The sequence below is a fragment of the Euleptes europaea genome, chromosome 5 (genome assembly GCF_029931775.1).
Source record: "Euleptes europaea isolate rEulEur1 chromosome 5, rEulEur1.hap1, whole genome shotgun sequence".
In the NCBI taxonomy this organism is placed as follows: Eukaryota; Metazoa; Chordata; class Lepidosauria; order Squamata; family Sphaerodactylidae; genus Euleptes; species Euleptes europaea.
Window position 1 is genome coordinate 80,231,657 of NC_079316.1, and position 14,704 is coordinate 80,246,360.

At 40.8% G+C, this 14,704-nt stretch overlaps 1 protein-coding gene across 6 annotated transcripts in view; it reads right to left on the reverse strand.

Annotated features, from left to right (window-relative positions):
- CPEB3 (cytoplasmic polyadenylation element binding protein 3) overlaps positions 1-14,704 on the reverse strand; it is a 91,754-nt gene that overhangs the window by 66,441 nt on the left and 10,609 nt on the right. For 4 of the 6 annotated variants that reach the window (XM_056850095.1, XM_056850093.1, XM_056850092.1 and 1 more), the window contains one exon: positions 5,971-6,130. In XM_056850095.1, the coding sequence (XP_056706073.1) occupies positions 5,971-6,130 (160 nt within the window). The remainder of the gene's footprint in view (positions 1-5,970; positions 6,131-14,704) is intronic. The other 2 variants (XM_056850098.1, XM_056850096.1) reach the window with 1 other exon arrangement.

Sequence of the window (14,704 nt, forward strand, 5' to 3'; positions counted from 1 at the left end):
ACTTCTAAAGAAGGAGCTAATACGAATGTACTAATCTAGCACATTAAGCAAGCCAGTGGAAGTCATGGTTAGGAGCACCCCACCACTTCTTTTAATAAATGCGTTTCAGATCATTTTTCCTGATGAGAAAGTAGGACCATAGGGCTTGCTTCCTCTTTAGTCAGAGAAAAGGTCCCACATCTGACCTACTTGGAAACCTCACCTAGATCTCCTTTTCTCTTGTCTGTTGTAGTATCTGACCCAGCAATCAGGGCTTTCTCTAAAGACTCAAACTGGAGTCCACATATTCTAATACACAAATTGTATAATTCTTAAGACACATTTTGATTAGTGAATTATTATCAGCTAAACTACCACTTCTGTCCTAACCTATAAGACCTTGAGAAAATGTTCACTACTCATGTTTAGGTTTTTCGGATGAGAAAAACACTTAAGATTCTTGAAGTTGGCTACACCAAGCTGCTGGAGATGAATGAACCACTTTGCAAAGACCAGAGAGAATAAAAGCTCCGACACTAAAATATTTTGACATTCAGCGTTGCTTCTGTCACCTCCTTAAATCTTTATTTAGAGCAGGTTAAGAGACTAGAACTATTCATTTAACACAAGCTTCAGGGGAGATTCTGTCTATGCCCAAATTAGACTAGACTAGGTTGTATGTTCCCCAAAACATAATCTTAGTACATTCCGCCTTAGGCACAATTGCACAGAGTAAGGAACTAGTAGAAATCGATGAGGGGCTACTTCAAAGCAGCATAGGTCCTGAGAATTTTTCACATGGCCCCCTGACAAAATGACATTTTATCTAAGCAGTCCTATTGACTCTTCAGGAAAACCTGCCAAGATTGTGTATTTGGCAGAGTGAAGACTTATTCTGGCTGATTCTTGTGCTTCCTATTCAAATACTGTGCTATTCAAGTGTTACTCTCCCACACACACACAAAAAAGACTAATAAGACTAAAATACCTGCTTCCTAGCAAAAATAATAATAATCAGATAACCTAAATTACCAAGAGAGTGCTGTTGGTGAAGATAGATAATCATAGGAAAAGCAGTACAAGACTTTTCCAAAGCCCGTCGCATTTCAACATGCCTAGGTACTCCCACTATAGAATGGCCAGAGTGCCTCATATTTGACTTAAGCTTCACTTAGTAGGCTAACAGCCAGCCATAGGGTTGTCAGGTCCTTCTTTGCCACCGGCAGGAGGTTTTCGGGGGGAGCCTGAGGTGGGTGGGGTTTACGGAGGGGAGGGATTTCAATGCCATAAAGTCCAATTGCCAAAGCGGCCATTTTCTCCAGGTGAACTGATCTCTATTGACTGGAGATTAGTGGTAATAGCAGGAGATCACCAGCTAGTACCTGGAAGTTATTAAAACAGAACAGCACTGATGGCTAAATACAACAGGTAAGTATTATTGAGCAATAGTGTTCCAAAACCATTGTTATAATGTATACAGCAATATTACAATAAATTATTTTACTCTAAGTTGTCTCCAGATGTAATTATTCACAATAATGCATAAATCATGTCAGATCATGGAGTAGATACCACAGTACATTACAAAAACCTCTCACTGTGTTCTGAAACAGTGTCCATACTCTGTAAAGTCCATACTCCTATTGGAGCAACAATAATCATGGAGTTATGCAAAGAAGACGCCACAGGATTCCATGAGACAGGCTTCCGGTAATACACCCATTTCACCACTGGGGTTTCTTCAGTCGGGAAAATCCTCTGTGTGGATATTAAGCAAGACGCCTGCCATGTAACAGAAGAATTGCATCTCCTCTTTCAGACGCATGGCATATTGGCTCACTGTTGTGAATAATTACATCTGGAGACAACTGTTTAGAGTAAAATAATTTATTGTAATATTGCTGCATACATTATAACAACGGTCTGGGAACACTATTGTTCAATAACACTTACCTGTTGTATTTAGCCATCAGTGCTGTTTCGTTTTAGTACCTTTGGAGTAATAGCACGAGGTGTGTGTTGAATTCTAGTACCTGGAAGTTGGCAACCCTAGCTAGCCAGTCTGAGCTATACTTGCCTTGCCATCACTTGGCTCTCCAAAATATCACAGCAAGTCCTGAAGTTTAAAAACTGAATATCTGAAAAAGCTACAGACCAGGAAATACCGTGCAAACAGGTTAAAGAGCTACGGGGCAGTCTCAAATATATGTTTGCAATAAGAACATTAATAAATTATGCTGTAAATTGCAATCCTTTGTGTGTTGAGTCAAACATGCACTTCAAATGGGCATACCTGTGCTACTGAGGAGCCCTGCAAACTAAAATTGTATTGCCTTTGACGCTGTAACTATGCATTAAAAGTTGATGTTAACGCACCTAAGGTTATACGTATGTGTATGTCCATCTGTTCTTTTTTAACTGCTGGCTCATACTGCCCTTGGAAACTTTAAAGGGACAGATCACATTTTTATATTTAAGGATAATATTGTCTTGGCGCTCAAGCCAGATTCATCAGGGATAATTCTGGCTGAGAAAGCCCTGGTAGTGAAAGGATGGAAGGTGATGCAATGCTTGAGAAAAAAGAAGAAGTCACACCACTAGTAGGGTTGCCAGCTCCGAGTTGGGAAATACCCGGAGATTTTGGGGGTGAAGCCTGAGGAGGGCGGGGTTTGGAGAGGGGAGGGACTTCAATGCCACAGAGTCCAATTGCCTGACTTCTCCCTATTCCTGTCTTTAAGACCTCTAGACAGGAGGGAATTTTATGGCACATCAATTTCTAGACCATATTAAAACTGTGTGTGTAAGGTTGCCAGGTCCCTCTTCACCACCAACGGGAGGTTTTTGGGGCGGAGCCTGAGGATGGTGGGGTTTGTGGAGGGGAGGGGCTTCAATGCCATAGAGTCCAATTGCCAAAGCAGCCATTTTCTCCAGGTGAACTGATTTCTATTGGCTGGAGATCAGTTGTAATAGCAGGAGATCTCCAGCTACTACCTGGCGGTTGGCAACCCTACGTATGTAGCTTAGGGTTAGATCTTCCAGATAGTGGCTGGAGATCTCTGGCTATTCCAACTGATTTCCAGATGACAGATCAGTTCACCCAGAGAAAATGGCTGCTTTAGAAAGTGGACTCCATGGCATGGTAACCCATTGAAGTCCCTCCCCTCCCCAAACCCCACCCACCTCAGGCTCCACCCCCAAAATCTCCAGGTATTTCCCAACCCGGAGCTGGCAACCCTAATGTGGCTAGATGACTTTTCAAGTAGCTGCTTCTAAGGCCTAGTTCCTGCTGAGTCAGGAGCATCTGTTAAGAGATGTATCACTTCAGACTGCAGGTGGGGGCTCACGTGACTGAATGCTCCTCTCTCCAAAAAAAATTATTTGCACAAAGAAAACAAATATGGGAGGAAATGTCAGGTTTCTAGACTAACCTTCTCCTGCACATTCTCGCTTTCTGTTTGGGTGGTTTTGGGGGGGGTTTTGCCTAGAAGAGCTTAATACAATGTGAGCCTGCATCTGCAGTCTGATGGCACAGTCAAGATGCAGATGCGTCTCAGTGAAAACTAGGCCTAAGTTGCCATTCAGTTTGTTAATATTTCCTCCTGCAATTGGATTCAATGAAGTTCCAAAGTCTTTAAAAAAAAAAAAAAGGTTAGCTACCCAATTGTTTTCTAAAATGTGAAGAAAACACAAATTCCTGTCTAAATGTAAAGCTATGCCGAAAGGTGCAGATCGAGTTGCTGAGTGGTGTGAAAGCTGCAGGAGGATTTTTCTCGCTTCATAATGGGGCAACCAGAGTTCTCAAACCTGATTTGCAGTTGCATGTGGTTAGGTTTGGTAGTCTATGATCTTCTCACCAGGCAAAGACAAGGACTTGAATTAAGTCCCTCTAAACAGCACCAAAGCTTGCTGTTCCATTCCCCACAAGCTCACTTTTTATTCTTTTATGTTTAAATTTATATAACTTGCCAGCAATGGGGCAGGTCAAATAGGATTACCAACCTCCAGGTACAAGCTGGAGATCTCCTGCTATTACAACTGATCTCCAGCTGAAAGAGATCAGTTCACCTGGAGAAAATGGCCGCTTTGGCGATTGGACTCTATGGCACTGAAATCCCTCCCCTCTCCAAACCCCACCATCCTCAGGCTCTGCCCCAAGGTCAAAGTAGCTTTTACAGTCAGCAGTCTTAGCCCAAGAGATCTTCTTGCGCACCCATAAGGCAAAGAAAAGTACAACATACAGCTCCCTGCAAGCTCATGCCACATTTCTGAATGGCCTCATACCTTGCGCCCACAGCTTGGAACAGCAGCAATCCTCCTGTACGAAATTCTACAAGTGTGAGAAGAGACGCCTACATAATGTATGTGAACATGCAGAGCCTTGTATGAGTGGAGAGCAGCCATCTTAGACTATTTAAGTCTGTACAGAGCTAACATATGTTCATAATATGTATGATTTAATGATTTTATTGTTTATGTAAATGTATTGACATGATGTTAGCTGCCCTGAGCCTGGCGCTGCCGGGGGAGGGCACGATACACATAAAAATTGTTATTATTATTGTTAATGATCTTCTAGAATCAAGGTAGAAGCCAACAAATGCCACCACATCTTATTTACATTATTTAAAGCTCCAGGCTACACAGACTTAACCAGCCTTCCACCTGCATTTGCAGGAGCATTTTTAATGCTACTGGTACAACTCTAACATTTTTGGAAAACAGAATGTAACTGATATTTCCCAAATAAATTACTGTATTTCACAGCCACAGCATTTCAGACTGTAATGTTTTAGTTAATGGACTCTTTTTTTTTTTTTTTTAGCAAAAACTGTAGTTTAGATCAAGGGGAAGTTCATTTCCTCTAAACCAGTCACTCCAAAGTAATGAGCTATTTCAAATGGTGTTTTCATTCAGGTGAAGCTCCAAGTCCTAACTCTTCATGGCCACGGGGGGGGGGGGGGACAGTACTCCACTGCTCTTAGCACCAGGTCCCACCCATCCTTTGCCCAGTGCTCAGCTTCCTACAAACCATCCCTTTGATATGACTACAGCTACAGCCTTTATGGCGCACAGATCTCATTTAATCCTGAGTCAGAGATGGCGATGGCTTAGATCTCTCTGCTAGCCTCCAGGTAGTCAGATCCCAGGTATTCCTAGACCAAAGACCTCTTACCCCCCTGCCAAACCCTAACCACTAGATATCGGGTTTGATTCCCATGTTTGATAAGCAATTATAGTGATTATCTCAATGTTTATATAATAGTTGGGGTAATATTTGTTGAAACCATTTCAATGCTCTCTGTCCCCAATGTTAAATAATTCCTAGAGATTTTCAGCAGTACTCAAGTTTAACTAAAGATTTAAGAGACTGATGTGGTAGTAGACATTAGTATGAATTATTAAACTAACAGCTGCTCAAACCATTCATTCATAAGGTTTATGATGAGTACTAGACGTAGTTTAATTTATCACTGAAGCTGAAAGAACAGCCTGGTCTGCTCAGCTGAAGAAATCATCAATATTTCATTGTATCTATCAAGCAGTTCAGTTTGTTAAAAATGCAAACATTTTCTGTTCCTGTTCTCAACCATTTGAGATCTGTCTCTTACTCATATAGGAGGCATTATAATGACAGGTAGATATTTAAAACAAGCATATGAAAATATACTAAAAATAATCACCCATTTCACATTAATATAGTTAGATTTTCAATTGTGCATGTTTTTAAAATGAAAACTTAAAACTGAAGGCTTGATATTTTATAACAGAAAAAACAACTCTACAGAAATCATGATTACTTAACATCTTATTGTATCATTAACCACATTGCATACTTACTCTTCACCTTGGATAACTGAGGTTATGAAATCAAAGAGTAGCATTAAACATTTAGCAACTTGTTTACTAGCAAAAAAGGTATAACGTTAACGATATAGCAGCAAAAAGCTGTTTTTCTTTTAAAGTGAGTATGAACATATGAATATTCCTAACCTGTAAAATGATTCCTCCACATAATATCAGCGAAACTCATTGGTGGGCCACTGGGAGGGTAGTGTTTACCTTTAAGAGGCTCATGATCAGTCCTTATCATATCCATTAATGAGTTTTCCAAAGAGTGCAAGTTAAAAGTATCATAGGGCCGATTCCGGTCCTAGGAAAAAACAACAACAAAAAAAGGACCGTTACAAAGTCATCAGTAAATAACACAAGCACACTTCTTCACCACAAATTACTGTTAAATGAGCAAAATGTGCAAATTGGTCACAGCTTCAGGGAAATTTAACAGCATCAGAACATGGAAAGAGCAGCACCCAGATGTATACCTCTTTTTGCTAAACAATTTACTTTGGTGCAATCAGATTGTTACAATAAATAACAGACACAATCTTAGCATGACAGCTTCTTTGAGCAGAAAACTTGCCATATATTCTCAGAAAACTAGTATCAGATTGAAATAAAACCCTAAGGAATTTTTCCTTTCCTATCATACAGTTTACACATCTGGAAGGGATCAGATCACCAAAACGAACTCCACACCTAAGGAACTTCTATCCCCTCAGATATTAACTGAGAAATTGAACACACATTCTCAGAGAGCAAATGCGAAGATAAATTACATTTACATACAGAAATTGTCACCCAAATTACTGTGATGCATCTGTCTTACATACCACTAAACTAGAATGGGCAAAGCAGACTATTAAGGAACATGATTAAATCTAGAAGAAGAGCCTTTTGTTTTTCTTTAACCCCACTACTGATCACACGTTAAGATTACTGAAAATATTCTACAGAAACCTTAAGATTACTGAAAATATTCTACAGAAACCTATCTTCAGTAAAGTAGAATTTATACTGCCAAATGTCTTTGTAAAATAAACTGAAGTGTGAGGTAATCAAACACTGCCATTTGTATCCTAGGAATGTTATCTGCACTGCGTACATGCAAAATAAGGGAATAACTCTCACACAGTGAGATTGCACAAACAGCTCTAAAGTGGATAAAAGGAGTGATGCACAAGAAAAGAATAGACAGCATGCAGCAGCCACTTGAAAATCCTCACCAGATTCATCCGGTTTATATTTCAGTGCTAGCGTGTACTGCATATAAAATCAATTATTAATCCCCAAGAGCCTATAAAACTGTTCAGAAGATATACTAAATTTTACAATTCCAAATAATTTCTGTATTGATATTCTAAACCATTTACATATTGATCTTTTCAATTAATTGCTTTGCTACACATTAAGTAGGGGCAGACCTTATCTATCTGGAGCTGGAGGAAGAATCTAATGATCAGATTGACTGGCATCACGCTCATACATCCATCTGTGAGAAAATCTTATTGATCAACAGGAATGTACTCCCACTTCAATGCATAAAACAGTAACCTGACAGTTGGGTTAAATTGTGCTCCACTTTCAGGGTTAGGTGCAATCTCCCTTGCATGGTCAAAGTGGCACATTTATATTACATCAGTGAAGAGACCACAGGGCCCAGAAGCTGCTCTGTGAAAAGCTTCTTGCATCATGGAGAGACAGTGCGCCAGCCATAAGCGTAAACTTGGGGTGGGGAGGGCTGAGGAGCTCAACCCCCCCTAGATATGACAGGGGGGCTGAGCCCCCCCACCCCAGCCCACCAGTTCCCGGCAATATTGATAAACTCTCATGAGGGACTCAGTTACAATGGCAGCTGAAGCAGAGGACTGCCCTACCTTCCTGTTGTGTCATATTACAATTTCTATGATTCTTTGGGGCTTTGTTCATGTTTGCTAGTATGTCTTTGTGTGTTCATTAAGATTTTTGCACTGCCTTAAAAGACGTGTGCCTAAGGCTCACACAGGTCTTAACCCTGCCTGGATCCACCCACTTTCAATGCAGCAACAGTCAGACTGCCAGGCCTCTGTTGGGCTCAGCATACTTGCTTGGCTCCAATTTATATTTGGGGGAAAATTTTATTTTACTTTTAAGTTATGTTATCATTACATTGTATTTTGGAAATGGAACACTGGGGAAGGGTATTGCCTCTGTGCCCTTGTTGAAATAGGTTTGTTTGTTTGCTTGCTGCTGTTGCTTTTTGCTGGGTGTGGGATGGGTCTCTGTCTCCTTGATTGATTCAGCCACTCCTAAGTTCTTCTTTCAATTTTCATTTCATTTGTATCAATCAATAATTTATTTGCAGTCACAGACAATCAAATAAAGCAAAATTGCATAGTTAAATAGTAAAGGATAAAAGCAAATGCAAAATAGATTTGCTATTAAAATGGTTAAATGGTTAAAATGGCAATATTATCAAGGTGCATAACTAATTAATATCCGAACAAAAACAAAATGTAGGTAAAATTAGAATGCTTGATAATATCCTAAAACTACAGAGGCTAAAACTAGAAGGAAAAATAAAATAAACATGCATTCAATCTGCAAGATCAATCAGTATTCATTCTCTATTTCCTTGGTTATTGTAGGTTCTTAAGCAAACGCTGCCTGATTTTAATTTAAAAAATAGTTATGTAGCACTTTCAAAACTACAGCAAATGTATTGCTATAGGATTTGGGGATTCTTTTGGTTGACAGAGATTTTGTGTCTTCAAGCCTGTGATTTTCTACGTTTGCTGACGTGGATGCTCAACCAGTTCCTTTTTTAAATTAATTAATGGCCCCAGCAAGCCTGTTAAGCATTTTTTTTTAAATGTCTACACTCTAAAGCAGAGGTGTCAAACATAAGTCCCAAGAGCCAGATCTGATCCCTTGAGAGCTCTTATCCGGCTGGTGAGACAGCTGAGGCAGCCCCCCCCCCCCACCTCTCGATCTGGGCTGGCAAGGCATGGCCCGTTCTGACCAAGTGGCATTATGTCATAGCCAACCCTCATAACAGTTGGGTTCGACACCCCTGCTCTAAAGAGTTGGTCAAGTAGGTGTGTATTGATGATTGTTCACCACCTTGGAAACTACAGCTAACATGAACTGGTTTCAAGCATATATTATTGCACTATGGCTTACTTGCATGGTGGCTGTTTGGATACAAAGATATGCAACATTTTGGCAAATTTGAAATGCTATTACAAAAAGCTAAAAGCTGCAGGGATGACACACAACCTGCACAAGCCTGCACAACCCAAGGAAGCCTGTCCCAGAAGACATTTGCACATATTTGCCAAAGACCTAAATATAATATCTAATGCATACAGGCCAAAATATTAAGACTGCATCTAATATTTTTTTAAATTTTATTTTTAGGTAGGTTTGTGTTTGTATTATTTCAAACTTTGACCCCCTTCAGAATCAGGTTAGAAATCTATGTTCTCTGATACTATGATTAACATGGCTACCCGTCTCCTATTTTTTACATGTAACTTCACCTCCTTCAGAATCCTAACATTTTCCTTTGAATTGTTTTCAGTCCACCATTCCATTCAAATGGATAGATTTGTAATTAGAAAGAGGAAAGTCCTTTCTGATGCTGAAGATACCTCTTGTACATAAAATCCTAGGTGGCATAACTGTGGGCTTTCTTTGTAGTCACGGCACAGTTCTGATTGCCTCAAAATGTGATTGTGCTTACTTACAAGATATGAGTCTGAAGTGAGAAGAAGATTGCTACTACTCTGAACTCTGTACATTGCTCAGAAATTGAGTGCACAACAACTGTTTTGTATTCTGCCCTGGCTCAGAGACTTCAACCATGCATATACCAAATGAAGGCATATCTGTGATGCCATAATTTAATAAATTTCAGTACTAAGTCACCCTTATGAATAAGGCAGAAACAAGACTCCTGTAAATGAACATCCACGAAAACTTCAAAAAATGTTCCCTTACAGGCTTTTCTGTGTTGCTTTTCTTGGTGTCAAATTTGTGACCATTAGTTTGTCCTATGCGCATGGTATGTATATTTGCAGATCTTAAATGACTATCCTAAAAGTGAATTTCAAAAACAGGACACAGCAGGAGATAGCTGAGATACTACTATAACCACTGGCCAATTTCCACCTTTTCCTAGGTTTGGCCTAGCCCAGGGGCATTGTTTCTAGGGAGCCCCTCCCTAAATCCCCCCACGGCCCTGCCACCATAGATAGTGGCAATGGAGGCCCCTCCCCATGATGTCACTGGTTCCTCCTTGGGAAATTGGAAAGTCTACGCCCTTGGCACCAGCACTATACAAGGACTCATCAGATAGGTTGGAAGGAGAAGGGTTACAGAAGCAACACAGCCATTAAAGAATTCCTTGCAAAGCATCATAAAAGGTTTTCAGCCCAAGTGTGGAGTCCCCATAAAAGTTATCTGAAATACTTTACATTCAACCAGTAACCTTAATAACCCTACTAGTATTGTTTAGATTATGCTGCACTAGCTGTCCTTTGTAGGGACCAGACCTTGCTTTCTTTCTCAAACCACGCACACTGTTTAAAAAATCATTGCCATAGTTACCAGGACATAGTTCAGGGTTGGAAGAAGCAGAGAGCATTGCTTGAAGCTCTTTTCTACCACATCCAAACAATGTGAAAAAAGGATGTTAAAAGGATGAGGGCAAAAACCATACCTGAACCACTATCCTCCTCCAACATAATTAACATACAACATACATCTTCTGAGGTTTATCAGTTAAAACAATAGCTTGTTCATATTGCACTTTCTTGTCCAATGGTGACTTGGAACACTTAACATAAAAATATACATTCTTTATTTTCAAATAACCAATCCTCATTCTGGCACAACTTGCCGCCAGCAAATGGCCTACCAAAATTTGGGATGAGTCCACCCTGGTTCTGAATCTAGCCAGCACCAATGTTGGCTTCATGCCTACTTGTTTAGTTAGGACCTTTTCAGTCTATTCCTCTAACCAGATCACAATGAAAGAGAGGAGAACAATGTAAGCTGCTTTGAATCCCCACTGGGGAGAAAGGTGGGTATAAATAAAAATCAATAACTATTTAAATATGGCCAAGTTCTCTGATGCAGTACGAAGCAGGTAGAGAAAGGACTCTCTCGTGGCCAATTAGAGATAGTCCCCAAAAATTCCTGCCCAAAGCAGCCAGATAATCCTACACCGTAAGGTCCAATTAAAGACTTTTGTTAAAAAATTGAAAGGAAGTGAACCAACAGTCAATTCCCTAAAAGCAACCGGATAAATAAAAGTTGATTGTTTTGAAGATTAATATGATCAAATATTTTGAATAATCAAGCTGCAGACCAAGAACCTACAAATTGCTTTGCTGAATGAGAGCAAGGTCTCTGTAAACCAGAATTCTTCACCCAACAGTAGCCAATCAGATGCTTCTTGGCCCTTCCCTGTTTGTCTGGTACTCAAAGAGGTATACTGTATCTCACATGAGAGATTCATTCAGCTATTGCGACTAACAGTGATAGATTTACCCAATGAATTTGTCTAATGATTTCTTTTTCAAGTAAGCTACTGGCCATGACCAAATCTTGTGGTGGGCAAGCTTCATAACTATGCATTATGTGAAGAAATCCTTCCTTTTGTCAATTCTAAACCTACTGCCTTATCTGGTGACACTGAATTATAAAGTCTACCACAGTAAGCTACAATTCCCCTTCCTTTGGGTATATCCAGATGCGAAGAAGGGATTTTAAGCATACTAAGGCGGCTGTAGTGCAAAGTTAACACAAAACATTTGAACCTGAAACTATTAACCAACTGGTTATCTAGTATTCTGGCAGATCTGTAATATACGCATGCTGCACATTGTCTATCAGACAATGTTAATGTTTAACTCACCTAGTAATTTAAAAGAGAGAGACGAAGGGAAAGGGGTAAAGTTTCCATCATGCCAGAATCTGACAAATAAAATCTAAAGAGTAACCGTGGTCTTGGAATTTTCTTTCCTGACGTTTCGCCAGCAGCTGTGGCAGACTTGACACTGAGAGACACTGTCCTTCAGTGTTACAACTCTGAAGATGCCTGCCACAGCTGCTGGCGAAACGTCAGGAAAGAAAATTCCAAGACCACGGTTACACAGCCCGGATAACCTACAAGAACCAATGAACTCTGGCCGTGAAAGGCTTCGACAAAATCTAAAGATCTCTCAGCTATGGGCTTCCTCATCTGCAGGGCTTCATATGGAAAGAGGAAGATCTTATCAGTGGCCACAATAACCAGCTACAGCTTAGGAAAAGGAGGCTAGGACCTACATATAATCCTCTTCTATTGTTCAATTTGTTTTACTAGGAGCCGTGGGACTAAAACCTGCTGTAACTGATGTCTGGGAGACTTCATTTTTGTTATAAAAATCTGCAAACATTCAACGTTTCTCTTAATAGGCATTTTACATCTTTTTGTAATATGCTTGCTGACCTACTTTGAAAACCCATGCTTTTCCTATTTCCCAGTTACAATGTACACCACCACAGAAACATACAGCTGAAAAAATATACGGTAGTTCACCTGGCCCAGCACTTCAAAACTGAAGAGCTCTTATTCCTGCCACAGACATTAGAATACAAATATTGCAAATTGCTTTTCTTTTGTGTTCGACCACAAATTGAAAGCCATTTTTCTTTCTTTATGGCTTCACTTGTGCGAATTATCTGTGGACGTTTTTATAACTGACTGAGCACTTAGCAGTGGCATTTAGGTTTATGGTTGCCTGGTACTAAACAAAATGCTTTAGATAAAATCTGCTCAAGCATTCTGATTTGTGAGTGGATATTTAAAAGCTAACAGAAGCACTTTCTATTCTGTTTACACACCCAGTAAAATCAATCCTATACTCAAAGAACAGGCAATAATTAAAAACAAATCACACCCAAGATGGCCATTACTTAAAGTCAGCCAGAAAACAAGAGTATCTGAAGAAGTGAGCTGTGGCTCACGAAAGCTCATGCCCTGCCAGAAATTTGGTTAGTCTATAAGGTGCTACTGGACTCTTGCTCTTTTCTACTAGAAAACAAGAGGGGAGAGAATTTCTTCTGAGCATCATATCTCTGAAAAATGAAATGGCATGGCTCAAACAAAATGAATTTTTATACTGGTCAATTTATGACGCATTTTACCAGCAGAAATAAAGTAGATAAGAAAACTAGAGTTGCCAGGTCCCTCTTCGCCACCAGCGGGAGGTTTTTGGGGCAGAGCCTGAGGAGGGCGGGGTTTGGGGAGGGACTTTAATGCCATAGAGTTCAATTGCCAAAGCGGCCATTTTCTCCAGGTGAACTGATCTCTATTGGCTGGAGATCAGTTGTAATAGCAGGAGATCTCCTGCCACCACCTGGAGGTTGGCAACCTTAATAGGAACTGCTGTAGCTGCATAGCATCACAATTCATATAATTGGGTATATGAATCACAGGGTACAAGCAAGCAACCCCAACCAACCCAGGAAGTTGTGCTCATTCAGCAACACATTAATAAGCTAACAGTGGCAATTCCTCCCAGATGTAAAGGATGCAGAATAGGAGCAACCTGGAAGATTACTCCCCCCCCCCATGGTCTACAGTCACTGTTCTATGCAGCTGAAATATGGTAACAAATTATTGTGAAGACACGTCAGCTGATCATTTCCAGAACTTGTTTGACTGATCTCATACTTGTATTTTATCGACTTCAGCTATCTGAGCTAAACAATGTGTGCTAATAAATTATAAACATTTACAAGCTACCTAACCAACAAACATTTGGTACCTCGCAGAAAAACAAGGAACTCCCACCTCTTTCTTCAAGAAAATCCTAGATCAGCCTTGTTCCTGGGACATGTGCAGATAAGGCTGCCATCCTCAAGGCAGGGCCTGGGGTTCTCCTGGAATTACAACTGATCTCCTGACTATGGAGATCGGTCCCATGGAGGAAATGGCAACTTCAGGAGGTAGGCTGTACAGCATCACACCCCCACGGAGCTCCCTCCCCAAACTCTGCTCTCCCAAGGCACCACTCCCAAATCTCCAGGAATTTCCCAAGCTGGTGTTGGCAGCTTTTTATACACGAGAGAAGCAAAAACACCATCTTTGCAGGTGCCCTCCTGATTCCAAACAAAGAGGAAACGAGCAAGTGGGCTCCATGAGGCAAGGTTTTGGAGTACTGTGTACAAAGCAAGAGAGGGGCTCCAATTTAAAAAGCAAACGAGTTGGTTTTTATATGCAGACTTTCTCTACCACTGAAGGGAGACTCAAACCGGCTTACAGTCACCTTCCCCTCCCCACCACAGACACCTTGTGAGGTAGGTAGGGCTGAGAGAGCTCTAACAGAGCTGTAACGTGCCACGGTCACCCAGCTGGCTTTGTGTGTAGGAGTGGGGGAACAAATCCAGTGCACCAGATTAGCCTCCGCCGCTCATGTGGAGGAGTGGGGAATCAAACCCAATTCTCCAGATCAGACTCCACTGCTCCAAACCACCACTCTTAACCACTACACCACACTGTTGCGGATAAAGAGTGCAGAATTGTACTTCTGTGAGCGGCTTGCTTGTGTGGTCCCTTTCCCTCAACCACTTTTCTCCCAACTAGACATTTGCAGTATCTGGGTTCACACATGGGAAAACAGATATTGGAGGACAAACTGCACGAAAGTAAGCCGGCTGTGGAACCCTCAAACATTAAAACTGAGCATATACACACATCCCATGTAATTGTACCAGAGTCCCAAGCACACAAACCAGCCAGCGTATCTAGTTCAGCCTTGACGTGGTAGCTAATCCTAATTATTTGTGCTTTCTAATGTGGATCTAGCAAATTCGTCCACCTCAGACTGTGGCCTGTTCTCTTAGTGCCCCAAGA